This window comes from Sporothrix schenckii, assembly GCF_000961545.1.
Source record: "Sporothrix schenckii 1099-18 chromosome Unknown Cont41, whole genome shotgun sequence".
Classification (NCBI taxonomy): Eukaryota; Fungi; Ascomycota; class Sordariomycetes; order Ophiostomatales; family Ophiostomataceae; genus Sporothrix; species Sporothrix schenckii.
The window spans coordinates 2,432,390-2,460,216 of record NW_015971142.1 but is presented as its reverse complement, the minus strand read 5'-3'; the positions used below and the strand labels follow the sequence as shown (position 1 = coordinate 2,460,216).

The 27,827-nt window shown below is 55.4% G+C and overlaps 14 protein-coding genes across 14 annotated transcripts; 6 read left to right on the top strand and 8 right to left on the bottom strand.

Moving 5' to 3' along the window:
- Nucleotides 1-315: 315 nt before the first annotated feature.
- On the top strand, nucleotides 316-1,809 carry SPSK_07475 (uncharacterized protein; the record flags this gene model as incomplete). Its single annotated transcript, XM_016734137.1, has 2 exons — nucleotides 316-1,219; nucleotides 1,301-1,809. 2 exons carry the CDS (start codon nucleotides 316-318, stop codon nucleotides 1,807-1,809), a joined length of 1,413 nt encoding a protein of 470 aa, XP_016591124.1.
- Nucleotides 1,810-2,377: 568 nt separating this feature from the next.
- On the bottom strand, nucleotides 2,378-2,894 carry SPSK_08051 (DNA-directed RNA polymerase II subunit RPB4; the record flags this gene model as incomplete). Its single annotated transcript, XM_016734701.1, has 2 exons — nucleotides 2,378-2,624; nucleotides 2,713-2,894. 2 exons carry the CDS (start codon nucleotides 2,892-2,894, stop codon nucleotides 2,378-2,380), a joined length of 429 nt encoding a protein of 142 aa, XP_016591123.1.
- A 421-nt stretch (nucleotides 2,895-3,315) lies between these two features.
- SPSK_07719 (sybindin-like family protein) lies at nucleotides 3,316-4,378 on the top strand (the record flags this gene model as incomplete). The annotated part of the gene is made up of 4 exons (XM_016734376.1): nucleotides 3,316-3,500; nucleotides 3,639-3,662; nucleotides 3,753-3,878; nucleotides 3,952-4,378. The coding sequence occupies 4 exons, from the start codon at nucleotides 3,316-3,318 to the stop codon at nucleotides 4,376-4,378; spliced, it is 762 nt and encodes a 253-aa protein (XP_016591122.1).
- Nucleotides 4,379-4,801: 423 nt separating this feature from the next.
- On the bottom strand, nucleotides 4,802-5,832 carry SPSK_07745 (26S proteasome regulatory subunit N10; the record flags this gene model as incomplete). The annotated part of the gene is made up of 2 exons (XM_016734402.1): nucleotides 4,802-5,452; nucleotides 5,542-5,832. The coding sequence occupies 2 exons, from the start codon at nucleotides 5,830-5,832 to the stop codon at nucleotides 4,802-4,804; spliced, it is 942 nt and encodes a 313-aa protein (XP_016591121.1).
- A 624-nt stretch (nucleotides 5,833-6,456) lies between these two features.
- SPSK_07526 (uncharacterized protein) lies at nucleotides 6,457-7,851 on the top strand (the record flags this gene model as incomplete). Its single annotated transcript, XM_016734187.1, has 3 exons — nucleotides 6,457-6,664; nucleotides 6,764-7,067; nucleotides 7,137-7,851. The coding sequence occupies 3 exons, from the start codon at nucleotides 6,457-6,459 to the stop codon at nucleotides 7,849-7,851; spliced, it is 1,227 nt and encodes a 408-aa protein (XP_016591120.1).
- Nucleotides 7,852-8,152: 301 nt separating this feature from the next.
- On the bottom strand, nucleotides 8,153-9,063 carry SPSK_07827 (RNA-binding protein; the record flags this gene model as incomplete). Its single annotated transcript, XM_016734482.1, has 4 exons — nucleotides 8,153-8,604; nucleotides 8,699-8,786; nucleotides 8,885-8,904; nucleotides 9,000-9,063. 4 exons carry the CDS (start codon nucleotides 9,061-9,063, stop codon nucleotides 8,153-8,155), a joined length of 624 nt encoding a protein of 207 aa, XP_016591119.1.
- Nucleotides 9,064-9,745: 682 nt separating this feature from the next.
- On the top strand, nucleotides 9,746-10,102 carry SPSK_08138 (uncharacterized protein; the record flags this gene model as incomplete). Its single annotated transcript, XM_016734780.1, has 1 exon — nucleotides 9,746-10,102. The coding sequence occupies one exon, from the start codon at nucleotides 9,746-9,748 to the stop codon at nucleotides 10,100-10,102; it is 357 nt and encodes a 118-aa protein (XP_016591118.1).
- A 953-nt stretch (nucleotides 10,103-11,055) lies between these two features.
- Nucleotides 11,056-11,337, bottom strand: SPSK_08188 (uncharacterized protein; the record flags this gene model as incomplete). Its single annotated transcript, XM_016734826.1, has 1 exon — nucleotides 11,056-11,337. One exon carries the CDS (start codon nucleotides 11,335-11,337, stop codon nucleotides 11,056-11,058), a length of 282 nt encoding a protein of 93 aa, XP_016591117.1.
- Nucleotides 11,338-11,652: 315 nt separating this feature from the next.
- SPSK_06961 (verprolin-like protein) lies at nucleotides 11,653-14,841 on the top strand (the record flags this gene model as incomplete). The annotated part of the gene is made up of 1 exon (XM_016733631.1): nucleotides 11,653-14,841. One exon carries the CDS (start codon nucleotides 11,653-11,655, stop codon nucleotides 14,839-14,841), a length of 3,189 nt encoding a protein of 1,062 aa, XP_016591116.1.
- A 1,068-nt stretch (nucleotides 14,842-15,909) lies between these two features.
- Nucleotides 15,910-19,017, bottom strand: SPSK_06968 (C6 transcription factor Prf; the record flags this gene model as incomplete). Its single annotated transcript, XM_016733638.1, has 4 exons — nucleotides 15,910-16,794; nucleotides 16,859-17,101; nucleotides 17,187-18,120; nucleotides 18,221-19,017. The coding sequence occupies 4 exons, from the start codon at nucleotides 19,015-19,017 to the stop codon at nucleotides 15,910-15,912; spliced, it is 2,859 nt and encodes a 952-aa protein (XP_016591115.1).
- A 1,800-nt stretch (nucleotides 19,018-20,817) lies between these two features.
- On the bottom strand, nucleotides 20,818-21,207 carry SPSK_08121 (uncharacterized protein; the record flags this gene model as incomplete). The annotated part of the gene is made up of 1 exon (XM_016734764.1): nucleotides 20,818-21,207. The coding sequence occupies one exon, from the start codon at nucleotides 21,205-21,207 to the stop codon at nucleotides 20,818-20,820; it is 390 nt and encodes a 129-aa protein (XP_016591114.1).
- Nucleotides 21,208-21,350: 143 nt separating this feature from the next.
- On the bottom strand, nucleotides 21,351-21,632 carry SPSK_08187 (uncharacterized protein; the record flags this gene model as incomplete). The annotated part of the gene is made up of 1 exon (XM_016734825.1): nucleotides 21,351-21,632. The coding sequence occupies one exon, from the start codon at nucleotides 21,630-21,632 to the stop codon at nucleotides 21,351-21,353; it is 282 nt and encodes a 93-aa protein (XP_016591113.1).
- A 73-nt stretch (nucleotides 21,633-21,705) lies between these two features.
- Nucleotides 21,706-23,161, bottom strand: SPSK_07491 (THO complex subunit 3; the record flags this gene model as incomplete). The annotated part of the gene is made up of 5 exons (XM_016734153.1): nucleotides 21,706-21,872; nucleotides 21,962-22,006; nucleotides 22,133-22,765; nucleotides 22,830-22,903; nucleotides 22,977-23,161. 5 exons carry the CDS (start codon nucleotides 23,159-23,161, stop codon nucleotides 21,706-21,708), a joined length of 1,104 nt encoding a protein of 367 aa, XP_016591112.1.
- Nucleotides 23,162-23,827: 666 nt separating this feature from the next.
- SPSK_06914 (uncharacterized protein) lies at nucleotides 23,828-27,465 on the top strand (the record flags this gene model as incomplete). The annotated part of the gene is made up of 2 exons (XM_016733584.1): nucleotides 23,828-26,674; nucleotides 26,734-27,465. The coding sequence occupies 2 exons, from the start codon at nucleotides 23,828-23,830 to the stop codon at nucleotides 27,463-27,465; spliced, it is 3,579 nt and encodes a 1,192-aa protein (XP_016591111.1).
- Nucleotides 27,466-27,827: the final 362 nt, after the last annotated feature.

Below are 27,827 nucleotides of genomic sequence, written 5' to 3'. Positions count from 1 at the left end.
CTTCCTCCTTACATCGCCATTGCCGCTTGCAACTATATTGCCATATGGTTATATAGTTACCATACGGTCATCACGGCTTTCTCTCTCGCCACACGGTCTGACCATATAAATCGTCTCCAAGACCGTGGCATCACAGTTCTGCAGCTGCATGGAGCCGTCTCGCTATCCGCAAACAGGCTTCTTTACGCTCGCCACTGTCGTATAGCAACGTCCACTCGAAGCGAGTCTGGCTGTAAGTGGAGACGCTCTTCACCACTACATCCAACTTCCGAAAAAAGAAATTGGTGAGATACGAGTCGACAGTCACTATCCATCATGCATATGCCTTTCTACTTCGCCCGGGATAACACCGAGTGTCCGTCGGGCACCCAGTATTATACCTGTGCCAAGAGCAACTACAAAGGGTGCTGTACGGTGGACGCCTGTGACTTCGACAATGGCTGCCCGGACAACTCATCGCCGGGTGCGTCCACATCAACGCCGACCAATCCGGCTACAACTGCAACGCCGACGAAATCCTCAAGCTCTTCAGGTTCCTCAACGCCTACACCATCTTCCTCCTCCTCATCCTCCTCCTCTTCCTCCTCACATTCGTCGTCATCTACACGTCCCTCTTCTTCTTTGCCCACATCATCCGCAACTGCGAGTACGTCAGTGGGTGCACCGCCGGCAAAGGAAACCGATCCATCCGGCAATGACGGCAGTCAGTCATCCTCGCATCATCTTTCTGGTGGAGCCATTGGCGGCATCGTGACCGCCGGTGTGATTGCCTTCATAGTGCTGTTTTGCCTCGTTCTCTGGCGGATGCGCCGCCGCAACCAGCAGCTGAAGGAGATGGCAGAAGCCGCACAAGCCACCGCCGCCGGCCAGCAACAGCCACCCACGAACGGCTCTGTGTTCCCCCAGCTAACCCCATCACCGGCCAATCCTCTAGGCACACCGGGCATAGACGAAAAGTTTTCCAGTGCCAATGTGTCCCAGAGAGAGAACCTAATGATCAACGATGCAAATGGCGTCGCGAATACCAAAGTTGCCGAGTTGCAAGGCAACTCGCCGGCCAGCACAACCATACCGCTCTTTGGCGAAGCAACAACAGGCAGCCAAGAAGAAGCCATTGCCCGGTGGGGTTTGCACGGCGCCCGCATGATGGCTCTGCACAATGCGGGACTACGTCGTGCCGCAGGTGCCGAAGGTGTAGAACCAGTTGTTGACTATGGAGGTACGTTCCTCCAATATTTCTTCTTCTGCTGCATTTTTTCTCCTTTTACTGCGTTTGCCATGGCATCCTAACAATATGTAGGAAACTACCTGGGCCCGGTGTCAGAGTTGGAACCTGGTATTGCACCGGCGCCGCTCCACGTAGGCCCGAACGCACACGTTGCTGAGCTGGACGGCCAACGGCCGGCCGTCGTCTCTGAGCTGGAGACGCCGCAGCCCACGCCGCAGGCTACGCCCCAGCCCACGCCCATGTCCACACCGGGCATCGGCTCGTACTCGCCGTCGCTGTCCGCCGACAGCAGCCATGTCGGAGGGCGGTCAACCATGGTCTCGCCCTGGCGCAACTCCAGTCGCACGTTGAATAGCGAGGTCAACACCATCACTGAGGAAGGCGGCAGCGAAAGCGGCGCGGCAGCGGGCGGTGCAGCCTATTTGCAGCCAAGCCCGATTCCGTCGCCGTCTCTGCAGCCGCCGCACTCACCTTCGCGCAGCGTGTCGACCACCGAACCGCCACGGGCCACGCTCGATCTGTCACAGACGGAGAGAAGTCGGGGTGTGAACGTGACGAGCTGGGGGTCGTATAAACCTTGAGAGTCCTTTATGTGTGTGTGCGTGTGCGAATATCGTTGTTTCTTGTTTTGTCTTTTTGTCAGTGATGGACCCGTTGGCTCATAAGAGGCAGCTTTTGTCATGGACGTACCATCGATATACCCAAGAGGGCCTAATACTCGTAGCCCTATGCCACTCCTTTGTAAATATACAATTTCAGGTTTACTTCCAGATATCACGACATCAAATTTCGTTAGTCGTACCACCGTTTGTCGCTATTTCTACTCCATTGTATATCCAGAAAAGTCCATTTTTATGAACGCTCAACGCCCAAGCGCCGCTCCATGCAGACAAAATAGGCCACTGGTGAATCCAGGGCGACAAAACATCTCATTTGCCCGTCTCTATGATCCTGATCCTGATCCTTTGTTTTTTGTTTCTAGGTTGTAAATCGCAAAACACAAATCAATAATCAATAAAAATTAAAGGCAAATCTCAACCCCAAATCTCAGTAAACGCCTCGGGCCTACATCCGTCGTGAGATGGCCCATTTTGGTTGTGTCATAAGGGAGGAACGTGATAGGAAATGCAAGACACGCAGATGAGTAGCTCAACCCTGCAGCTTGCCCATCTCCTCCAGCAGCTCCAACAGGTCGTCGTCCGTAATCTTGTTGGCCAGCGACGGGATCAGCGTCTTCGCCTCCTCCACGCCGTCCGGGCACAGCGACCCCAGCGCCGCCCGCTCAAACTTGGTCAGCTCCGTGTGCGACGCCAGCAGCCGCTCCACTGCCTCGACGTTTTCCTTGCGCTTGAACCGCGCAAACGCGTCGAGGTAGTCTACTGTTTTCGTGAGGACCCTTTTGTCGGTTAGCCTTGCTTTTTCACTCCGTCGGCGTCGCTAGGGTTCTGTTCCCCTGCCTCCGCCCTCCGCCCGCGTGGACTCACTCTGTCTCGTTGACGTTCTTGCGGTCGTTGCGGCGCTTGGCCATGAGGGCATTAATGACAAGCCATGCCTCGGACAGCGACAGGGTCTCGACGCCCTCGAACTCGCCCAGCTTCAGCTCGGTGCCGGCCTCCTCCTCGCCCGGCGGAGGCGGCTTGGGCCGCGATGTCGGTGCCTGGGGCATAGTGTGTGGAGTTGTGGAATGAGACGGGGCGTGGAAAGGAAGACTGGGAGGGCGAGGTTGGCGAAAACGAGATCCGAGTGCCGTCGGCGCGAGCGCACGCGGACGGACGCAAGCACGACCGAGATGTTTCACTAAAGCTGGTCGATCTGTCCGTGTATCGTCACTGCGTCGCTCTCGTATCGCTGTCGTGGCTGTCGTCGCAGTTGGTGCGGGTTGCGTGGTTGTCGATAGGAAAGTTGTCAACGATGAAGTAACCTATTCGAAATTTGAAAAGAAAGGCAGTTCGAAGTTGCACGCGGCCTCGCAGAATCGGGCGGAGAAGGCTCACTAGCGCCGTCGCACCAGAATACAGTGCGCGTTGGGGCGGTCTTGCCAGCACGTCGCGTGCGCTGGAGCACCAGAGCCAGAAGGGCCTCTCCGCATGCAGCCTGGAGCCTGGCCCCTTTCCACTCCCCATTTTAGCGTGTCCCTTTGGAGTGTGCCGGGGCTTCGGTTCCTAAACCAAAACGTCGTAATTCGTACGTTGCGACGACATTCCCAAATCGAAGCGACAAAGGCCAAGACAAACGTCGCCCTCCGCCATCACCAAGCAGCATCCACAGATCGGTGATCGACTGCGACCCTTTTGTCTTTGCGAAGCATTGCCGGTGAACACGGCGGCAAGCACTGGCATTCCACGCTCGCCGCAGCGTCGTCTCATCGATAGGCGCACCTTGGATGAATCTCATAATGAGGAGACCATAGAGACGACGAGACGAACAGCATCATGTGAGTTGGGGGCACCGTATATGAGGCTCTCGTTGCGCTCCCGAGCTGTGCAACCCATTCGGTCTTGCCACTTCTGCTCACAATATCCAGGACGGTCTTCGCGCTCATCGTCATCAACAAGGCCGGCGGTCTGGTCTACAACCGGTCTTTCACAGAAGGTGGCCTCAACCAGCTGAGCACAAACGACTACCTGATAATAGCAGGTACATTCCATGGGTAGGTCTCTTTTGTATTTCTTTTACGCGGTGTTGCTTCCGCGCTACGATGGCCATATGCTAACGTCATCCAGTGTCCATGCCATCACAACCCGCCTCAATCCCCTCAAGCACCTCAAGGGAGCCGCGGCGGGCGGCGCAACAGGCGCATCCGGAAGCCCCAATGTCGGCGGCACATCAGGCGCCAACGGCAAACCCCCTCCGGGCACGGTCATGACACCGGCCGGCCTGGCGCCCAGCCGGCCTGATCCGCCATCGGGCCTCGAGGTGCTCGAGACGGAAAACTTCCGCATGCAGTGCTTCAACACTCTGACAGGCACCAAGTTCCTGCTGTTTACCGACACAGCACAAGCAAACGTCGATACCACAATGCGCCGTGTCTACGATATGTACTCTGACTACGTCATGAAGAACCCTTTCTACCAGCTGGAGATGCCCATCCGCTGCGACATGTTTGACCGGAAACTCAACTCGTACATCCGCGAGATCAACAACCGGTAGGCTCGACAAGGTATGCCTGGAATTCCAGGGCGTTGCGCAAAGAGTGGCCGTTGCGTCTTTTGGGAGAAGGTATTGGTCGCGACGAAGTTCGGAAAAGAGTATATACCACATGTCATGTTTAAGCAACGCAATAGAACAACTAGAACGGTTTTTCGTTAAGCTCGAGCTTTACGTGGTGCTTCATAAAGCCGCACGTGCCTGTGAAGTTTTGTTTGTGTGTCTATTATCATACAATGGTATCTCGCACGGGGTAGACAGTCCCCGGGTGCCCATGCGGCAGCGAGAAAAAAATAAAAGATATCGACGGAAGAACAACACGAAACAGCTCTCCGAACATGCAAACGTATAACAGAGAGTGATTGAGAGAGGGACAGAGAGCCGGCAGCTGCCGCGCGTCGATCGAGGAGGACGCAGCTACTTCCACTATGACGTGTCCATCGAGTCGTCTTTGCTCCCCTTCTTTGTAGGCTCGTCGTCCTCGGTGTCGTCGCCGCCCTTGCCACTCGGTCCGCCCGTCTTGTTCAGCAGCGGTTCTGCAGACTCGTCCTCCTCCTTGACCGACTCCAGCGATGCCGTCTTGGCCGCCGCCTCGGCCTCTTCGCGCTGCCGTTTCTGTTGCCGCGCGTTCTCCTCCTCCATACTCATGCGCAGCGCCAACGCCAGCTCAGGGTCCGTCGAAGGGTCGAAGCCGAACTCGTCAAACTCGCCGCCGCCGCCGCCTGCTGCGCCGCCACCCGCATCGCCACCAAAGCCGCCGCCTGCGCCGCCGTCACCGGCACCCTCGCGCGCCAGCAGTGGCGTCTGCTTGAGCTGGTCGCTCAGCAGGTTGCCGCTCGGCGGGATCACGACCATGTGGCTGCCCTCGCTGCCCTTGACCTTCTCGTTGAACTTGGAAAGCTTGTGCTGCGTCTCGTCGTCAAGGTCGCCAAACACAACAAAGTCCACCGACACGTTGTTCTTCTTGAGCTTGCCGGCCAGCGTCAGCAGCGACTTGTCGTCCTCGGGCACCGACGAGCACACAAAGGCCACGATGCGCGTGCGCTGCGTCTTGTTCTTGCGATGGCGGAGAGCGAGCTACCAATTTGTCAGTAGACGGTATCCACGGAACACGTCATGATGTAAACGAAAACAAGACCTCCTTTGTCACTCGTCGCCCAACGTACCAGTGCAACTTGCAACGCCGTCATCAGATGTGCGTCGCCCTGGATCTTCTTCTTCGTTCGGTGCAGGCCCTCAAGGATCTTGCCCTGCTCGGTCGTCATCGTCACGAGCACCTCGGGGCCTTTGCCGGCCATGCTCATCAGGCCCACCTCGGACTCGGGGTTGCCGTTTGTAATGTGCCGGAACACGACACCGACCGCATCGGACTGCGCCTCGAACCGCGTCGGGTGGTAGTCGCCGTTCCGACTGCTCTCGCTGTTGTCCACGAGGATCATGACCGCTTCCATCGGCATCTTGGGCGTGTTGGTGGGGGCTGGTCGGCCCTTTGTGCTGGGATTGATTGATGAGAAGAGGATCAGGATTTTGACAGTCGGACGTCAATTTCGACTTGGAGCTTGCTTTGTCGCGGTATGCGTGGAGGTATGCGATGTGATGGGGTGTGGTAGATGTGGTAGATGTGGTGGATGTGGTGGATGAGGCGGTTTGTAGTTGGATGCAAGCAATGCTGAGAAACAGGCGCCGAAAGCAGTGGAAGCAGTGGAAAGGTCGAATTAAGCCAACCAAACGCCAAAGGCAACACCCACAGCTGTCGTCAGGCAAGGTCAGCCTAGCACAGCAGAATGCTGCATGCGGGAGCAGGAGTGGCAGAATCCACACTAGCCTGTTTACAGAAGGCGGTGAATGGATATGCCGTGCACGGGCCATTAGACCATGTTTTGCAGCGCCCACCAAAGCTCGTTAGTGTTTGTTTACTTTCTTTGCACTGTATTACACTGGAAGTGCAGCTGTCAACCTCTCACCCATAACCAACGCGCTGTCCAACAACGACAAACAATCACAAACACGTCTCAACAGTTCTCACCAGCACCTGCGTCTCAATTATTGCATTCTACTATAAAGGCACAGTTACCGTCACTATGCCTCCTCGCGGAAGAAAGAGAAAGTCCGACCAGTCCGTCGCGTCCGAGGTCGATGACGCGGCGAATATGATCGCGACGACGACAGCGACAACGACAACGACAACGACGATGGCCACAAAGACAGAAGAGACCTCCAGCAAGCGGCAAAAAGTGGGCGTGACGATTGCCCAGAAGCAGGCTCTAATTGACAATCTTCAGCTCGAGGGTGAGTTTCATATGCAAGACGACATGCATGACGAGGACAACATGGGACAAAGAGACGAAACAACGAAACATCGAAAGAACGAAAACTGACAATCAACAGTGACCGAGCGTGCACGGAAACTGCGCGCACAGTACAACCTTCAGGCACAGGGACTGCGGACGCGTATAGAAATACGCGTCAACCGCATCCCGATGGCCCTGCGGAAGCTCAAGATGGCCGATCTCCTCCTGAAGCACTCGACCGACCAGCAGAAGCCCATTGCACCCAAACAGACCACGGCCGCCAGTCGGGCACCACCTCCAGTCCCCGAGAAAGACTTCAACCCGGCACGGTCGGTGGTTTCACGCGCAGAGTCCCCTCGTGCGGCTCAAGCGGCAGTCAACCGGCCACTCAAGCGGCTTAGGTATGCCATTCCTTGTTTATACCAGCCTGCCCAGTTACCCCTACGACCGCTAACCTGAACCTTCCTCAGTGACCAATTGGCCAGCGGCGACAAGGAGAACCAAAACACACACCTCGACAGCCCCAAGAAACGGCAGCGTGGTGCGCCAGGAACATCCCATGGCACACAGCCCGGGCAAGTCCTGTCGCCAGCATCGTCCAACTCCCGCATGAACCCTCGTGACCGCGAGCGTGGTGCACCGGCTCCGCCGTCCCCTGCCAAGTCTTTTATTGCTCGGCCCATGTCACCAACGAAGCAGGCGTCTGCCACGAACTTGATCAGCTCCATGGTGGAGAAGGCACGTGCTACGCGCGCCGCCACGACCCGAAAGCCGACGACATCGTCGACTGCCAGCTCTGCTGCTGGTGGTGCGACAGCAACAGCCGCTCGCACGCGTGGCAGGGGCGCAGCTTCCAAAACGACCGCGGCCCCAGCTTCTCGGTCGGCCGCAGCAGCCGCAGCACGGAACGCCAGGAGAATTAGTGGTATCAGCGAGTCCAGCGATGCGAGCACGTCTACGGTAGTGCGTAAGGTCGGGAGACCGGCTGCTGGTACAACAGCGGCTACGGCGCGGAAGGTCACGGGAGCGACAGCCGCAACGACGAAGAAGACAGTCATGAGCTCGATTAAAAAGGGTGTGGCCAGTGCTACGACGAAGAGAGCCCCGGCTTCCAAGGCAACGGCTGCCACCTCAACGACATCGGCAACAACTCGCTCGGGTAGAGTCCTGCGAAAAAGAGATTGATCATCTGTTATGAACGGCGGTAGGACAAAGAGGCTGCCACCAATCACTTTGAACGTTGCATACGGTTCACTTGTTTGGGGCTGTTAGTTTTATACTTGCTTTCCGGTGTGGCGTTTTTTGTTTTGTTTTTGCATCAGGTCGCTTTACAGTCTATTAAATGGGCCAATACAAACAACGCGATTTTGTGCGGTTGTGGTCTTGCTATACATCTCTCACCATATACTATCGAAACGCTTTTGTATTCAAATTGTGACCAATATTTTATTATACAACCCATATGACTTGGCAATATGCAACAACGCTACTGTTGTGGTACGGCGTTGGCAGCCGCTGCGGCGGCGGCGGCGGCAGCCTTCTTCTTTGCCTTCTCATCGATAAACTCGATGTTGTCCTCGGGGATCTCCTTGTACTTCTCAAGCAGATACTCCTCAATCTCGGGGCTGACGTCGCCCTGCACCACAATCTCCTCGCCACCGTTCGCCATTTTTGTGACCGAGGAGCCCGTAGCAAACTTTTTGCCAAACTCCTTGGCCACCTTCTTCAGGTCCAGGCCAAAGGCCTCCAGCCCAGACACGGAGGTAATGTGCTTCCGCTTGTTGCGCTCGATGCGCTTGATCGTGACGACGCTCTTGGCCAGCAGGTTCGCCTGCTTCTTGTCTGCGGCCTCGGCCTTGGCCGTTTTCTTCTGTGCGTCCTTGGCAGCACGCTTCTGGGCATCGATCGAGAGGGCGGCCGTTGCAGCCTCAAGGGCTTCTATGCCGAGGGAAAACGTCGCGTGGTCAGAACAAGGCTCTCGTAAACACATCTGCATCCATCTTTAACACCACGACTCCACGCAGCCACATACCTTGTGACCAGACCTTCTCGTACAGCTCTGGGTTGTTCTTCTCTAGCCATTCCTGGCACTTTTTGACGGTGCCTCCGTACTCGCAGTACTATTCGACCCAACTTGTTAGCATGCTCCTCCAGCGATTGCATTCCGCCGTCCGGGCGTTCGTGTGCTAGAAGCATTGTTTGTATGTGGCGTGCGTACCTCGGGCGGCATTGTGCATACTGCAATTAAACAACAAATCAGAAGGTCAGAAATAATAACAACAATGGGGAAGGCTGCAGCCACCTGCACAAAACAGCTTGGGGCGGATGCGTACCGCCACAGTAGAAGACATGGCGGCCCTGGGGTTCGAGGACTTCAGGTGACTCTGTATCCGCCATGTTGTCTGGGGTAGTGACGTGTGTGAAGGGTGACGACGCGGTCGTAGAGTTGCCAGGGACAGAACGCGTTTGGTCACAATATCACGACTCAACGATGCGCTGTGCAAAAGATGCAATGCGCCGAAAGCAGCAGCCGTGTGCTTCGCAGTGGATCGGTTGCCAGGTGTGCTCAGAGTTGACGGCTCGTCGTGTCGTTACCGTGTAGGGGCGCGTATTGCGGGCGCCTCTTGTGAACGTGTCGGCGTCGTCCAGTCGTCAGTATTGTCGTCGTTTCAAGGTATGGGGACTTGGTGATGCATTTTCGCCGGCTTAACAGAGCTTCTTAATTACCAGCGGCGCGTGATACAGGCTTTTTCCGGCCCTGGCCACAGGCCTAACGAAGACTGGTATTTGCCCCTCCTTTTACTTTTCGCCGCCAAAGCAAAGCTCTTGCCTGGCGGGGTAAGAAGGCTCGTTGGGTGTGCTGCGCTGGTGACGGGCCAATTTGGAGCTTAGATCGTCCGCCGTGGGGCGCGAGATAGTGGGAGCCGTGGGCGATTCGCGGGAAGGTATCAGACGCCGGGGCCAACAATGCTCATGTAGAAGGGTACTTCAATTTTCTCAGTAAGTTGCTCCAGGCATAAGTACCGCTCTTTCCTGTCAATCCAGAGCACTGGAACTATTGCCCAAAAAGGAAGTGACGATGCAGGGCCGACACAATCCACAGCGCTTACCCAACGAGCTTTCCTTCTCAGTTCATCCCAGATGCCAACATCACAACATTGTCAAATTGCTTCTTTCAACAATCACACCCAACACTGCCCAACTGCCGCCCACCCTGGACGACGACCCTGGATGGCGGCTCGCCCCTTTTATTGTCCGATCTTTCGCGTCGCCTCCTCGTCAATTACAGATGTGCGAGCGTGATATTGGCAATAGTCAATACATGGAGGGCGCCCCTCGACAGCATTCATTTCCCATGACCCCAAAGGCTCGTCACATCGAGGACCATAAAGCAATTCAAATGGGTGTCACCTCGAATCGGGCCCTCGTTGCATGACTGTCACCGGCATATCAAGGCAAAGACGCGCTCGGGTGTCGTGTCATCACAACTCGGGATGCTGTAGCAAACGACTGTTGGAACTCCAAACATCAGTCACTTACGCCGAAACAATCAAAATGCCACCAGCCTGTAATGATTCTCTTAACGCCTTTTTGCATTGTTATTTTCGTTTCCAATTTGCCCTTTCGGATTTGTTGTCGTCATCATTCATGCTCTTTACAGACCTCGTTAATACATGGCCGTCTGATACTTCCTTGCGATGCTATGCATACCTTTCAAACATACAATGCCAAAGTCGCTAACCAGATCTCTAGAACATCACGGTGGTTATCTGCACCCCACTGCCCGCGCGTAATTGGCTGTCTGTGCGACAGCCAACATCCCGGCGGCTCGCTGCTCAAATTTAAGCGCCCAGTCGCCCACACGCACGCTGCCATTGGCTCGCTGATCTGCAACCAGGGTATTGTTTCCTTCCCAACGTCGCCGAGAAACCTCCAAACATCCCGGCCATCTCACTGAGCGCTGTCTCTGTGTTTCCTGGTTGGCGCGCGCCATCCCACCATGCAGATGGAAAGCCACCCACCTCTGTCCATCCCACTTGTTTCGTCGCTGTCGTCGTCTCTAGATTTGATATGAACATCACACCTGTGTGAGCTGATTGGACACCATCGTCGAACCCACTCAAACCCATTAAGCAGAACACAGCGTTCTTTCCCTTTTTCGGAGCCTGATGGGGTTGGACGCAAGAGAATCCAGCGAATTGGCGAGCCTGACCACCCTCCAGATCGTTCTTGAGGAAACATGCTGCCTACACTATCGTCAGGCAAGGGGACCACATCGGGAAGCAGGCAGGTAGCCTGTGAGTGTCGAAACGGAAACAGGAGGCTGAAGATGTCGAGTGCCATGCAGTCACACGCTACCGTCACAGGCGTGGGGAAAGAATGAGAGAATCATGTCCTGACCGTGCAGCAGAGTTGCTGCTGCGCGCGTGCTAGCCGCTGGCAATGGATGCTACGTGCTGCTACAATCAGTCCATATGCGGACGTCCCGTTCCATTCCATGCCATGCAGCTCGTCATGGCCCTTCAGCCCCCAACGGTCCCTCCGTCCGTCTTCACGCCATGACCACCCCGGCTTCTGGTTGAGTGCCGTGGCTATTTTTGTACTGGGTCGCCTGGCCTGGCCATCATCTTGCGTATTTGCTACCTGGTCAAATCCTATAACCACCTCCATGGTCGCCCTTCAGCCTTCTCTTCCTTCGACATGTTTTATTTATTTTCTCTCTTTTCTTCTCCTCTCCTTTGCCTTCTCTTCTGATCCTTTTCCGTCATCTTTTCTTGCCGTTCCTTGTGTGCGTGTACTATTTTATTCGTATAGAGTTTCTAGGCTCGTTGATCGAGACCATCCCATCGTTTGACACTCCTTTCTCACTTGTCGCTGGACTCGACAAAACACTCGCTGACGCCGGACGTCCATCCTTGACCAACTGCATTGTGTCTCTTTATCTTTCATTTACTTTCTGTCCCATTTTCTCATTATTAGCCCAACATGTCCGACCTCGCACTCGCCACCCACCGCGGTACTCTGAACCCTGCGCAGGACCGCAGGGCAGAGATTCGCACCCTTAATACGATAATGGAGGAAGGTGACTTCAGCGATGCCTCACCCGTCGGCACCCAGGTCCCGATGAAGATTCAGCAGCAGCAGCTTTACCAGCAGCATCAAAAACGACTTCACGAAGAGCGCTTGCGCGAGGATCGGTGGCATGGCGGCAATGACGAGCGGGAGCAAAAAATCGACATGTGGTTCTCGCCGATGAGCGACCACTTTCCCACGCCTCGCGGGTTCAACTTCCTGTCCGCCCCGATCCTACCCTCGTCCCCGTCTTCCGCATCCATCGATGACGAGGCCGACATCGACGACGAGACGTCCCCGGGCAGCAACTCACCATCAAGCCCATGGCACCACAACGGCAGCGTAACCACAGACATGACAGAGTTCGACGACATCTACAACGCCTCCGATGACGAGTCGACGACCCGGAAGAAGAAGCTGCGGGCATCCGGGATTGGTCGTTACAGCAGTGCATCTCGCCGCACTTCGTCCGCGATGTCGCGTGTGAGCAGCAGCTCTGAGGAGTCACGCAAGATGCTCCCTCAGCTCACCATCCCCCAGCGCCCAACAATCTCTCTGGTGGATCCCGACCCGAAGCTCTGCACGTCACCGATGGCCCCCACGCCGTCTGCCCAGGTTCCCATGTCACCTGCCATTATGTCGTTTATGCAGAGGCATCACGCCCTGGACCTACCCACCGTCTCGGCACCTCCGTCGCTGGACGGCAGCCTGACTTCCGAGCAGATGTCCCAGATGTCTGCTCAGATGTCCGCGCCTCCGACCCCCATCATCGGTGCTGCGGACAACGACAACGACAACAACGGCGGCTGGTCTGGCGTACAGTTGCAGCCTGACGCCCTTGCCACTCTTCAGTCTCTAGCTCGCTCTGACGCCGGCTCTGTCGTGGACATTAATCTGGAGCCTGAGCGCGTGATTGAGCTGCCTGCCGAGGAGGAGCAGCCGGTTGAAGAGATGTCTGAGAACCGCTCGCAACCTGTCCTGAACCTCATCACGTCTGGGCTTCCTCGCCACACCGTCCCGTTCTCCCCGGCTCAACAGCGCTCGCTTGCTGGCCTGACCCGCCTCGAGATCCCGTCCCCTGGCGGCTTCTTCTCGGGCCTCTCACCCAGAACCCGCCACACGTGGAATATGACCGCCATGACCCCCATCGACTCGGCTCACCCTCCTACGTCTGGTACTGCGGAACAGTTTTACAGACTGCCGTGGGCTGAAGCATCTGCTCCTCCGGTGCCCCGCATCATGAAGGAGCGGCCGCTCCACATGCCCGGTGCCGAAAAGTCCAGCTCGCCCGTCGAGCAGTTTGTTGAAGCCCCTATCATCGAGTCTGACGATCCCGCCACGGCCGTCCGTGCTCAAAAGACCCCCGTTACCGCCCAGCTTGTGAAGACCGATGAGGATCCGATTGCTCTCTCGGAGACCGTCGTCGAATCTGTGGAGATCGCTAGGTCAGAGGAGGTCAGCTCCCCCGCTGAGGAGGTGATCGCCACTGAGATCGTCAACGACTACCTTGCCATGGACGCGCAGAAGATGCAGCAGATTGCTCTGGGCCACCTTGACCGCACTGAGATGTGGCTTGTGGCGCAACGAGCATACCTCAACGGCGTCGCAGACCTGACTGAGAATGTTGAGGAGATCTCGTCTCCTGCAGAAGCTAAAGAGGAGGAGGCTCCAAAGGTACCACCTAAGGACGAGAACCTGAAGGTGGCAGTGAGCACGGCTATCGCTCGCAAGAAGACTGTCCGCTTTTCCGAGGCGGTCAAGTCTCCCGCCTTGCCACGCACGCTGCCATCTACCATGGTGCACCAGGAATCGGCGTACTTTCGCGCCTTTACGGACTGCTTGGTTCGTACCAGCTTCACGGACATGTTCATCTACCGCTTGCCCCGTTTCGAAGCCCTGCAGGCCCAGCGCCTTCTCCTGCGCGAGGCCCACCGTAACCAGCTTCTCGGCAAGTACCAGCTGACGGTGCTTCCGCAGTCAGCTAAGAAGCGCATGAGCGCCAACGTCGCCCGCGGCGACGACAACCTTGTGGACGACCCGGCCAAGATCCGCGCTGACAAAGAGTCCGATGCTCAGAACCAAATGGCTCTGACCACATGGCATGTGGCTGCCTTGAGGCTTCTTAACGGCGGACGCTTGATCTCGGCACCCGTGCACAAGCGCCTTGCGCGCATCAGCCGCATGGCACCCGGTCCCAACGGTTTGTACCGTGACCGCGCCCGGATTCTCGACCTTGGCGGCCAAGCGACCTGCGACTGGGCTTGGCACGTGGGCCTGCAGTACCCGAACGCCAAAGTCTACAGCGTGACCACCAAGGCCATCCGCCAACTGTCCAACGCCAACATTCGCGGCCCTTCCAACCATCGCCAGGTGGCCGTGGAGAAGCTGACCAAGCTGCCGTTTGACGACGACCAGTTCGACCTGGTACGCGCAGCCGAACTGTACTCCATTCTCAAGTTTGTCGGCGAGAACGGCGAGGACGAGTGGGAGTCGTGTTTGCGCGAGTGCTACCGCGTGCTCAAACCCGGCGGCTACATTGAGTTCACGGTTCTGGACTCCGACATTGTCAACGCAGGCCCCCTCGGCAACGCCAAGAGCGTCGAGTTTGGATTCGTCCTGCAGACCCTCGGCTACGACCCGTCGCCGACCAAGATGTTCCTTGGCCGCCTCGACCGCGCCCGGTTCACCGACGTGCGCCGTGCCTGGATGTGCCTGCCCGTGGGTCCCCGCCCCGAGTCGCTGACCAAGCCGACTGTCGCACGCGATTCAACTAGTGCCGTCATCCCGACGGTCCAGCTCGACGCCATGGTGCACGGCTCGACCGACAATATTGCCGCTGTGACCGGCCTGGCCGGCAGTTGGAGTTGGGAACGGTGGCTGCTGCGCGCGGAGATGGAGAAGACGGCCGGCGACCTGCGCCTGTCAGATACTGTCACGGCCGGCTCGGCGATGCGCGAGGCCAGCAAGAGCCTCAATGGTGTGCACGCCATCCTGGAGGAAGGCCGCACATCCGGTGCGGCTTGGCGTATGCTGCGCGGCCACGCACGGAAGCCGCGGTCTGAAGTTGGGACGATCAACATGGTGTTGGATATGAGTTGCTAGGTGGGATCGTTTGTAATTCGTGCGTTGAAAACTTATTTTCTTTTTCCTTTTTTACTCAAGTTTTTGGTGTGCTATGTTGCCGCTTTCGTTTTATTCCCTATGTTCTGTTGCCATCTGCTTACAACGCATTTTTTTTTCTTTTGTCCTTTTTCCTTGTGTTAGACTGGAAAACAGACAGGCGTGTGTCAGTCGTCAAGAGGGTTCTTTCTATTTTTCTTTTATTTCTTCTTAGTTATATGTAATATATACCCAGTTAAAATAACGACACTGGACGAGCTGATAAAGAGGAATAAATTTGATATACTTTTAAGAGTATTTTCTTTTCGAGTCAAAACCCTGTTTCACGTTTATTGTTTTGTTTCTTCGACATAAAACAAAAAAAATCTCTGTACTTTACTAAAAATTAATAATTTGGTTCATGGACCACGTGTCCTATATCAAATAATATATGAATAAAAGCATAGAATGGCAAAAAAATAGAAACAGCTGGTATGTGCAACAAAGGCTTTATTCTAAAACAATGTTTAAGTCCATAGAATTAATCGGATATATTTATTTTGGTACAAAATGCCAATTCGCAGTTGCGGAACGCCGTCCATTAATCATAAAGAGTTGGAGATTGTATCGTCGCAGGAAACCCAAGCCATTATGGTGCCCTGAGCATCTCCTGTTGTAGCCGCCGTCTTTCAGTAAAGAGGACCACTTCAAGTAAGAGAGCCAACAAAGAAAATAAAAACGACAATAAAACAAACCGTTACCCAAAACGAGTGCAGATACCAAAAATCAAAGCCATATAAACAAGACATAGATGTCCCACAAAATTTCCTCCAACACACGACACTGAGAGAATCAGGATATAATCAACCACACAACAAGCGCAATTTTCTCGCGTCCAATGGGCCACTCTTCATCCTCGTGCCCTTCCCTAGTACTCTCTCTTGGGCCCAAAGCCGGGATGAAATGCGGAAGGTCGGTCGTTAAAAGAAATCAAATGCGAAAGATATGCCAAAAAAAATGAAGGAGATGCAACGCAAACCGCCATATAGCGAGATATCATACTTTATGAAGTCATGGATTGGCGCCCCAACCCAAATCCATGGTTTCCATGGGACCCATGTTGATAATCGTTCGGAGCACACCCTCCGAGACGGGCGTCATGCCCGTCTGCCCATTCATATTCCATCCCTCGGAGATCATGTAGTCGTTGGAGGACGGATCTGCGGACATCAGGCCACCCAAGCCGGCGCCGTTGCCGTTCATAGATATACCTGCGGCCGCAGAAGAGACTGGTTGGCCAGTGGCATAGTCGGCTGCGCCGCCGTTGGTGGCGGCAAAGAAGCCACCAGACGAGCCGCGTTCGACTTGTGAAGCTTGCTGCCCACCAACCAGACCACGAGGTGGTGACACGGGGCTGGTGTCAAACGAGCTGCCGCCCGAGTGCATGGCACCTGGCTGTTGTGGCGGCGCCAGGGTTTGCCGGCTCTCGGAGGCACTGCTGGAGTTTGGCGTCGGGCGCGTGGATAGGCCGTCGCCTGGTGAGGTCGACATATCCTGAATCTCGTCGACGAAGCCCATTGGTCGGCCACCTGCCGTCAAAATATTGGAGACGGTGGGATCCGCGAAACCGCCAGTTGGTATGTTGAACATGGGTGATTGCCCGTTGCTGCGGTCTCGTGTGGGCAGGCGCGATTCTGAAAAGGCCCAGTTGTTAGACGCGGAGGGAGCCACACCTTCATTGGTGGGCTTAGACCGGAACCTGCTGCTTCCGCTATTCATACTCGTGGAGGCCGTATCCGAAACTCGATCCTTTGAACTGTCGTCGCCGTTGTCTTGGCTGGATGCGTTGTCAGACTTTGAATATTCCTTCTGGAACGAAAGGATGCCGTCGACGGCACCATCATCGCAGACGGCACCTGGGCGATTGGCGGTGCCCTGAGGGACGCCTGTTGACGGCTATGAGGGTGTTAGAGCATAACACAAAACAAATTGTGCGGATAAATGTAACATGGTAACATACACTATCGTAACTCATGGGGAAAGCGGATTTCAGCTGTGGTATCCGCTCGCCCAGAGCTTCCAGGTCAACATCCAGCTGCACCAAGAAAGACTCGGTCAGCGGGTTACGGCGCTTCAGCGCACTCATGGCAGTGAGAAGGAAGCGCAGCGAGTCGGCGGCTCGGCTCTCGTCTGGGCGGCTCTTCAAGTACTGCACAAACACTCTCGCAGCAACGTAGAGGCAGAAAGAAATAAAGGGGTTCATCTAGCGGTGTTAGCGAAAAGAACAAATGTACATGCATATTGTAAATGCAAATCGCGGAAAAATATGAATGGAGCGCTGGGCATACAGTAGACAGGTCCATATGAGAGACCATGCGCATGATGCTGGCGATCTCGTTGGCTGCCGAGATACAACGAATCTTGCTTTCTGGACTGACGGACTCGTCGAGGGAGTTGTTCTCAGCTTTGAAGATCGCGGCTTGGTGTAAGCAGATTGTCGATGTGTGTATACACATGTTGGTGAAAACAATGTTTGGGTTTTGCAAGCCGGCGGGCAGCTTGAGCTGAGCTGGCAAGCCGAGGAGAGTATTGAGCAGGATGTTGTCGAGGTTGCGATGCCGCTTCCAGAACTCGCCGTTTAGATCACTGTCCTTATCGTCATTGTCCGGACGGTGGAGATGGGTGAGGTTGCGGCCGAAAAGGCAGGCCATTAGGATGATGCCGGCAAAAGGAGTGAGTTGGCCAATGCCCGAAGGGCACATGGCGTCATGTAGCGGGATGCTCGCTTCGGGGCGGCTCATCTCGAAGGCTTCTTCGGAGCTGGGCAGAACAGTGCTGATGTCGCGCTCGTCCACGGTCATGGGCCATCCTGTGCCGATACTAGCGTAACGATCTTCGCAAAAGGCCATCCAGAAGGTGCGGCGACGCTCTTCCTTTTCCGTCCAGTCGCGGGGCGGCGGGATGCACTGCTTGACTTCTAGGCCGGCGCCGTCCAGGCGGTGCAGACCAATCATCTGGGCAAGGCGGATGGCCTGGCCGGTGCTCATCCAAGCACGGGGGAAGTACATCATCTTGAACTCGTACGAGGCCAAGATAACATGCGTCTGACAATGGGCGACGGAGATCATGTGCTCGCCGAAACCCTTCATGTAGTCAACTTCGAGGTACTTACGAGCCCGCTGGTAAAAGAGGTCCTTGAGGTCGCTGTACTTGTCCAAAACTGTGCAGGCAGACATCCACATCGAATATCGCAGGCATACGGGAGGCCGTTGGTTGGCAGAACTGAAGACGACGCGTTAGACATGTGTCCCGTCTTACACGTGGAAAACACATTTCTAGTTCCCACGTGCAATATGGTAAAGGCTGGCAGTAAAACACTTACAGGTTCATGGCGGCCAGATAACGGGCCTTGTGTATCATTGGCAGCGACGGATGGATTTTGTCAAAGTAAACCTCCGTCAGCTCATCAATGATACCCTGATCAGGCAGAGGCTCTTCCAAATTCAGCTGGACAATCTCCCAGGTCGGGTTACTGTCCATGCCGCTCATGTTTCCGGCCATGCGGTTGCCAAAGTTGAAATCATCAAGCGAGCCTGGGCGTTGTGGTGACTCGGCATTGAACTGCCAGGTGTCCAAGTCACGGCCGATGCCTCCTGCCAGATTCATTGCGTTTGGGTCCGCCATGGAGAAATCACCACGGCCGCCGGCACCAGACGCACTGCCCACGGTGGTCGACGAGGCCGACCGCTCGTTCCCAGACTTGGACAGGGAACCGTTCTTGGTCGCATTCGGGCCTGCACCGGACTTGAGACCGGCGGAACGGGTGTCGCCCGCCGTGAAACCATGGAGAGAGTCACCAGCGGCTGAGCTGGCCGGGCCTGCGTCCTGTGACTTGAGCATGACCTCAACTTGCTTAAGTCGCTCTTCGAGGGCCTTGACGTAGCCGCGCTTGGGCCCGCTCTTCTTCCGGACCTCGTCGTAGGCGCACTGGTGGCCCAGACGGGAACATGTGCTGCAGCTGGGGCGGCGGCCATCACACTTGAGCTTTCGCCTCCGGCAGATCAAGCAGGCAAGACGCTTCTGGCGGGGGATGTTGGCGTTTGGGTTGTCGTCGGGGCGCGCGTTGGAGGCATCAAGGCCGTCGGCCGCGTTATCGTCGGGCGACATGGAGGGCGACATTGTGATAATTCGGAGAGAACAGTGTGGATGAAGAAAACGTACACCGTTATTGTCCGGAAGGGATTCGATCGACCGTCGATAAGCGGGCCCGTTCGTCAGCCGAGTCCCAAAGGCCGTACAATTCGTCGGACGTGCCGATCACAACTGATGGCCTGGTAGCAGCAGAGGTGCGAGGCACGATCGTGTGGACGCTGCGGCATGGCAGACAAGGCTGCCAGTACGTCGGTGCTTTTGCTTTGGGGATGTGGCAACAGTATGGTCGTTTTGTGTTGCGTTATCGTCGGTTGGCGGTCGCCGCCGTCAGTCGTTCCTGCTGCTTTTCCTGTGGCCGTAGTGCTTCGGGGGCAAGAGGGGCAAGAGTATGTGGTACAGGAAAGTGACTATGGGGCGCTCTTCAATGCCTGGACAGGCACCCTGTTGTGCTGCAGCAGAACACAGGCGTAATGCAACAATGCGGAATTAAAAAAAGAAGACAATCCTGTCTCTCACAATGACGAAAGGACAGAAGACACAAGTTCAAGTCGGCAAAACAGACGCAGCGCGGCCGACGAAGGAATTCGGACGAAGGAAGGAAAGAGCGAAGGGCAGCCAGATTGCTGACGAAGGCTCTGTTGCAGGAATACCTAAGGCAGCAGTCCGCATGGGTGGCACGGTGTGAATGGAGCAGCCGCACCCGAAGTAGACGATGACTGGCACTGTATCGCACTGTACTAGCCCATACCTGGCAGCCCCGTCGCGCTAACCCCCTCGCCTTTTCAACTCATCCTTTTGTTCCCAATGGGAGGGGGGCATGAGATCTTTACGACCACAGCGTTACGACCACATCGTGCCGCTAACGAATTACCGCCTGCTGCGCCACCAACGGGAACACGTCCAAGCCGAGCTGCCAACTACGAGAACCGTTCTGTCTGGTTGATGCCTGTGTCCAAGACGGCGTCCTGAAAGTGGTGTTTGGTGTTGGTGTTTTGTGGCGGTAAGATGCAACGACAAATCACAAATTCTGGGGGCAGCGAGCTCCAGATACCCCAGGCGTCGCAATCTTGTGCAAAAAGAAAACTACTCTTCTTTTTCACCTCAAGATAAGAGAGAAGGGGACACCAGTTGCGCTAGTTTTAGCAGGTCACCACTGTTTGTTTCCTGCACGTCTCTTTCTTGCCCCTGCTGCTTCTGGCTCCTTGCAGGGCAAAACTGCGGATCGAGGAGCCATCCAGACTGGACCGGACTCTTTGTAGCTGAACTTGACAGTGCCGGATAGGGCAGCACGGCGCGCAAAACTGGAGAAGATCAAATGACCGGCGGGTAAAACTACAAAGTATAATCTGGCGGTCATGTACCCACCTGAGGACACATTGTGAATGATTCACTGTGAAGATTATGTTGTAACCGCCCACACAATAAGGGCTGGAACTGGGGGGCATTGGCAACACACGCAGGTCACGCCAAGGGACCTGTTGGGCCACCAGACATGGCCACCATTCGACAAAACTGGTGTTCGTACAAACCGCTGGAAGGGCTCAGAAGCAGCCGGGCGGTTACAACTAGCCGGAAAGAGGCCACAGAAGGGTGCGACGAGAAGAGACAAAGAAAGAAGCAAGTCGAGAACGCTTTTGATCCCAATTCGAGAACATGAAGTGTCGCTCTCAGTGCAACGGTTTTCACTGCGGGGCTCTTATGCTTGGCCCATCTGAATATGAAATAGGTGCGTGCAGCGCACGTCGATCGCTGTTGGACAATGCTGAGTTCTGAAATGTCTCAGTGGCGAGAAGCCTTTGGGCATGGGCGGTTCACCTCGAATGATTGTCAACGCTCTTTGCGCACATCCAGACCCATTGCGATGCACAGATTTGGTCGTTCGAGACCTGACCTGCTTATCCCAACTGAGAAGGATCGGGGGTTACTGTAAAAGTCACCGGCCTCGGAGCAGCCGTCGTTCTGCAGCGTTTCGTAATATTCAGCTTTGGCGCAGATGTACAGGAAACAAAAGTAAATGTCATTTGTGGTATGGTTGTGCGGTTCTATTCGTCCCAACGACCAGCTGCTGTGTCTGGCCGGTATCGTGCCCCATCGTTCTCGTGTTCGGTTTGCTTGATGTCCCCACCAAATCCCAGAGGCGCGGATGGCATTCGGCTCGACTCGTCTAACGCCCGGGCTAGGATGATACATAGCCTCCTTTGCATATGGGTCCGTCATAGCTTTCTTGTGCCTTGTCAGTCGTGGCATCCCTGGAAACGCTTCCCGAAGTCATTTGTTCTTTATTCGGGCTATTTGAGTGCTCCGAGTTGCTTTCATCGGCGCTCATTCAGTGACGACATTGCTGGCTTGTTCATCTGTCGTCACCTCGGCTCGTAGTTGTTCTTGAACACAGTCTCAATAAGAAGATATTGCACGTGCGGCGCGTCAAGAGCCGTATTCGACCTGGCTGCTACAGGCTTATCACTGATCTCTGTTTTGAGTACAGAGAGCCAGCCTTGCATGTATCGTAGTGTGCTTAATACGTGCACACGGCGCCTGACGCCGCCGTCTCTTGTTTCCCACCAAAGGCCACGATTAAGGAAGTTGTTTGCAGCGGTGCACTGGTTGTGGCGCTGCTGGCACAGGAGCAGACCACGGATCATTTCTCTTGGTTTCGCCCTCTGCTTCCGCCGCGTTCATTATTGTCGCATTGCCCAATTCTCCCATGGCGGCCAGCTAGTACTTTCTCTCCGTGTCGACGCCGACGATGCGCAAGCTGCCCAGCTCCGCGTATGCCAAGAAAAACCGCGTCGGCGCCCATGCCACAACAGGCACCGGTTGTGCAGTTTTGAACGTGTAGACGTGCTCGCCACTTTCTGTTTGCGTGACCTCCAGTTCCGCACCTGGATTTCGCGTCCTGCTGTCAGCAAACAAACTTTGCACATGTGACTATTGGAATTTGTAACAGGCGCTGTACTACGAGACAACTCACCTTCTGTGCTCCCGCCAATCACGTAGTTTCCGTCCCAGCTGAAACCTGTTTGGAGGAGAAGAGTTAGCCGGTGGCTCGCTTTCGGATTGAGAGACGCGATGTAGCATAACGCAAAGGCATAACGCCAAGAAGGCTCCCCTTTATCAAGAATAGCTCAAGGCAACAACTCACTTAAACTCCTTACTGGTCCAGCCATAGTTGTGATTGTTCGCTGGCACGTCCACTTCGTTGTGTCCCAGAGTGCTATTATCGCGTCCGTCCCACCTGTCGCCAATGTCCGTCCTGTAGGGCTGAGAGCCACCGACAGACACTCCGCCGAATGGCCCTTGAGCGAAAACTCGTCCGACTCGCCTTCGCCGACCGTGTGGTTGACCTTGAGGACGGGCTCCAGCTCTGGAAAGGAGAGGATGCGTGTGCGACCGTCGCCCGTCGCGACAAACACGCGTTTCCCGCTCCAGCAAAAAGCCATGTCGTTTGTCCGTGCTGGCATCGTGTTGACCGCCGTCGGTGCAGTTAGTGTCCGTTCGAGGATGAAAATCTTGTGGCTGTCACTGCTGCCTTTCTCTTTCCCTCCCACGATCAGGTAGTCACCATCGGGTGCCCAAACAAGAGTACTGGCTTCGCCAGGTACCCGGACCTCATTTGTGCATGTTTTTGTCCGCACATCCCAAAACTTGACGGCACCATCCGCGCTCAAGCTACACAGCTCAGCGTCCTTAATGGGGTTGAATGCGACTTTCTCGATGGCCGCTGTGTGGCCCTTGAGTTCTGTAGATTGCCGAACGACAGGCTTGTCCGGGTTCCCTAAAGCATTTGTTAGTGTTTGTCAAAGTCGGACAGTGGCCGGTGCAATGCAAAGAAGTCTTACAGACGCGAACCGTCCTGTCGCTCGAACCAGTTGCAACAAGTGAGCTCAGCGGGTTCCAAGCTATTGTGCGCACGCTGTTCCGTTCCTTGCGTTAGCCGCATATCTCATGCTGAACGGCTTCTTTTCCTAGACCAGACATCGTCTCACCCATTAATAGTTGCCTCATCCGTATCCTGGTCCTTGTCCTTGTCCTTGTCTGCTGCTGGGTTGTGGAACTGCATGCCTCTTGAAGCTGCCGGATCCTGGTATGCCTGGACCTTGAAGCCCGAGAAGTAGTTCGGAAACTTGTCTTTTGACAGCCTCTCGCGAGGCTTGATCACAAACGAAGGCATAGCGCGAGCCCTGAGTCGGCTGTGCCGTCGGCAGAGGAAGCAAGGGTAAGGCTGTGCTGGGTGTGGCTGGGTCTTCGCAGTCTGGAGGCAAAGATTGAGCTTAAGCCTCCGGCTATAGCTGTCTGAGAGTTGTGTTCCAGACGCAAGTCGAAGTTTCTGTGCTGGACAGAGTAATGGACTGATTGAGAGAGGTTTCGTAGCGGTTTTGTTGTCAAGCCAGTAATGGGGTCCCAGATGCTGTTGCTCGACGACAGAAGATGTGAAAGCGCAAAGTGACGAATTGCAGTCTCAAAAACCCGAGCCAATGGCTTAGCCTTTGTCGGCGAGCTCTTTCCCCGCAGAAACCCAGCCGCGTCGCACCTGCCCGCTATGTTGAGCCACTAGCAGGCTCAACCCCGTTCTCCCTCCCCCCTGTGTCATCAACACGTGAAGATATGGAAGCTGCGACCCCCAAAGTCACCATAAGGGGCCAGAGCATCACCAGAAACAGCCAATTCATCATCGCCCGACCATCATTACCACAACCTCACACCAAATACACGATATTTCAGAACGACACCACGTCCATCCCTCATCAGCATTTCCAGATTCGCGCACTGCCCATCTTACCTATAATCCCGGCGCACGAGAGCTCCCCGGACTCTCGACCCGGTCAATGCGCAGGCCATGTACTGGCCGGCTGCCACCCCGCGTGTCTTCAGCACGAGCACCAGCACCGACACCGAGGCCGCTGTCCCCGCCGTGACGATCTCTCATGATGGCCTGCCTCCTCCACCCGCCTCGGGCCCGTCTGCGTCGCCACTGCTGTCGCAGGAGCAGCAGAGCAGGCGTCCATCGACTCTCTCAGCCGACCAACCGCAGTTGTCCCGTACCGCGTCCAATACCAGCCAGCATTCGAATCACGACTCCCTCGGCATACCGGTTCCCGCCGCTTCTCCTCGGGCACCGACCACACCCTTGACACCAATGACACCCGCGATCAAGTCTGTCGAGCACGGCTATTACGGGAATGATGGCTTCGGCGACGGCTTCTACCCGCGCCGTGTGTCGCCGCTTGTCGTGCCGTCATCCGAGCCCATCCTTGCCTTGCGAATGTCTCGTACGAGCCAATTCTTCGCCACCATCACAGCGACGTCAATGACGATCTGGCAGACAAAACCGACTGTCATTCTGGCTGTCATTGTGCGCTCGGAAGGATCTCTGGCATCCTACGGCGAGAACGTTGACCTCTTCGTCCGTCCCGACTGTGCCATTCTAGTTGTGTACACAAGTCGAGGCTTCCTTATCACCTACTCCATGGCCACCTCCCGTGAGACAGAAGTCTACCGGCCGCAGTTCACCAACCCCACCAACATCCAACGCCGTCGCCAGAACCACGTTGGCGACCCTGGCCACGACCATCCCGAGCAAATTCTTTGGGGCCCTGGCGAGGGGCCCGGCATACGCGATGTCAGCATCCGATTTCGAATGGTGATCAAGGTTGATGCAGGCATTGAGAGTGCTCTAGCCTTGGATGACGAGCTTGTTGTGGCTACAACGAAGCCTGCTGCCGTACAGTGCATTCGCTGGGCGCCGGACAACAACGGAAGCCAGACCAGCACGGAGCTGCTGAGCCGCATGGGCTGGTTGGATAAGAAAGCAACCGTCCGTGAGATGATCTTCGACAAGCCAATGAGTCTCTCTACGTGGGTGACCAATGACGGCAAGGTTTATGCTGTGCAGCGCAACACAGACTCCTCGTTGCGGTCCACGACACCTGCAAATACCACCGATGCGCCGTCAACAATAGTTCCACCCCCCTCGGCGTCCGACCCGCTGGACACACCTGCCACCATAACTACCACGACAACAACTGCCTCCAGTACTACATCTACTACTACGGATGCCCCAGTGGCCACTTCCGCGTCTTCGTCGTCTTCTTCTTCCACACACTCCACCTCATCTCACAAAAAGCTCTTCCGGGGATATAACCTCCACCACCCCAATTCCGATGACGAGCATGCCATACGGGCTATCATCAACGCCCGTTTTTCTCTTATTGCCGTGGGGTGCGTGGATGGAATTGTGCGCGTATATTCTGTCAAAGACTACGTGGGAAGCATTCCACTAAGCCATACCCACGTGCCGCCTGTATCGGTTTTGACCACTGGCCGCCTGACAAAAATGGCATACTCGCCCGATGGGTACTGCCTGTTTGCGGGTTACGAAAATGGCTGGGTGACATGGAGTGTTTACGGCAAGCTTCTGGGCCACTCCTTTAACAGCGAACGCGCCATGGCAGACAAAAATAACGAGGAGTGGTTGACTGGTATACGGGATGTATCGTGGGTTGGCCAGTCGGGCGACGTCTTGCTTGTCGCCAAGGAAAGCTCAGCCATCTGGTTTTTGGAAATGGCAAGGAGTGCCTCTGCCGGTTGCTATAGTCACTCGAATTTGTTTCGCACCGTATTGCACACCAACCAGAACATTATGGTGTACCGGGGCTACGACCTACCGGATATGACAAGCATCTCGGCCGAGCCTTCGCTTTGGCATACAGCTCGCATCCCTGCCAACTATCTCTTAAACCAGTGGCCCATCCGCTGTGCGGTTATCAGCTCAGACGGCCGCTATGTGGCCGTTTCGGGGCGCAGGGGCCTCGCACACTACAGTATCAACAGCGGTCGCTGGCGAACGTTCGCCAATAAAGCTGCGGAAGATGAGTTTCAAGTTCGTGGCGGTATGTGTTGGTACCGCAATACGCTGATCGCTGCCGTAGAGGCAAACCGATCATTCGAGTTGCGGCTCTACGAACGCGAGGCGATCCTTGACAACAATAACATCGTCTTTAGGGAACCCATGAAGTCTCCCATCGTCCTTATCACCACAACCGGAGAAGACTCCTTGCTGGTGTATACCTACGAGAACATCCTTTATCACTACATATTTGTCCCTGCAGCTAATGGATCCTTGCGGCTTATGCGCATGGGCCACATTGGATTTCATGGGATTGTACGCAGTCCTGCGCGTGTTCGTGGTTTGAGCTGGGTCCTCCCAGAAGGCCAGTTATACGATGGCGACCCCTCGTTGGATGTATCTATGGCATCCGTGTTGTTCCTGGTTGACGGCAAGCTCGTCCTCTTCCAACCGTCTAGAAATGAGCACGGCGGAATCAAATACGACATGCGCATTATTGCTCAGACGGTGGAGTTTTACGTTTGCATGAAGGATCAGCCATTTTCTTTCTTGCCCGCTGCCGCTAGAGAGACACCTGTCGCGCCCGGATCTATCGACTCTGACGAGACACTGCAGAACTCTCTTTGGCTCTTTGATGCAGGCGAGCTTAAACTGTGGACTGACACCCACGCGGCCCTCGATGCGGTGGCAAACGGCACCGTGCAGCCACCCATCACCATCGATCTGGATTTCTACCCCCTGTCTATCCTTCTCTCCAAAGCCCTTGTTTTGGGCGTTGAACCCGACCTAGTGCAGCGGCGGGACGTCAACTTTTCCTTTTTTCGGTACAACATACGGGTTCGTACTGCTCTTTACCCACTCGCTGCTTGGTTCGTTTTTACTAACATGCGTCGTAGACGCATCTCTTCCTACCTGACGTTCTCCGTGCCTACTTGGGCGAAAACAAGGCTCTCCCTGCCCTACGGCTCGCACAGCAGTATCAGCACCTTGCATATTTCGCACACGCATTGGAGGTTCTCCTGCATCAGGTTCTTGACGAGGAAGTCGATTCAGCGCCAAAGCCTGAAGCAGCCGTCTTGCCGCGTGTGCTTTCACTTTTGTCGAGCTTCCGTGCGTATCACGATATTGTCGTGCAATGCACCCGCAAGACTGAAGTGCGATCCTGGCGCACGCTTTTCGCCTACCTTCCGCCACCACAAGAGCTGTTTGAAGAGTCGTTGCTGCGTGGCAGTCTCAAGACGGCCGGGGGCTACCTGCTGATCTTGCACACATTTGATGCACTAGCCACAGCTAGTGAGCAAGGTGTTCGGCTTCTGAGACAGGCCATGCAGGAGGGCGACTGGGAGCTGTGTAAAGAACTCGCACGTTTCTTAGCGGCCATGGATGATAGTGGGCAGACGCTGAAGGAAGCTGTGGCGTTGGCCAACACCGCAGGTGCCGACGACGGCGAAGGCAGTGTCGCGTCTGGTCATGCAGGCGGGCCGTCGTCCTCTCTCGCGGCGACTGGAGCCAGTAGCCGTCTTGCTGTTCCCGGGCGCAACAGCAATACGAGCCAGTCCGAATCGGATGCTGTGTCTACTAGCGATGATGGCAATAGCATTGACTCAAGTACGGTCAGTGGGCACTGAAGCGACCAATGGTCTCCCTGAGACTTACAACAAGGTTTCAGGATACCTTTTCTTTTTGTTGAGCCTTGTTTTGCGTTCGGATTTCTTATTTGCATAGACTCCTCCCCCGTCCTTTTTGCCTTAAGCAGCATGTCCTTGTGTCTGGCTACAAAACAGACCCAAAGGAAAGCAAGTATGGAAGTGCATTATGGAGTTCACCTGTTGGATTTCCCTTGTATATCAAATAAATGCTAGTTCGTACCACGCCTGTCTCCTTCTTACCGTGAATGCAATAATACTGCAAGACGTTGTACAATACCGGCCTGCTAGAGGAGTATTATTGAACAAAATTATTAAATAGTGATATTATATTGTGAGATTTA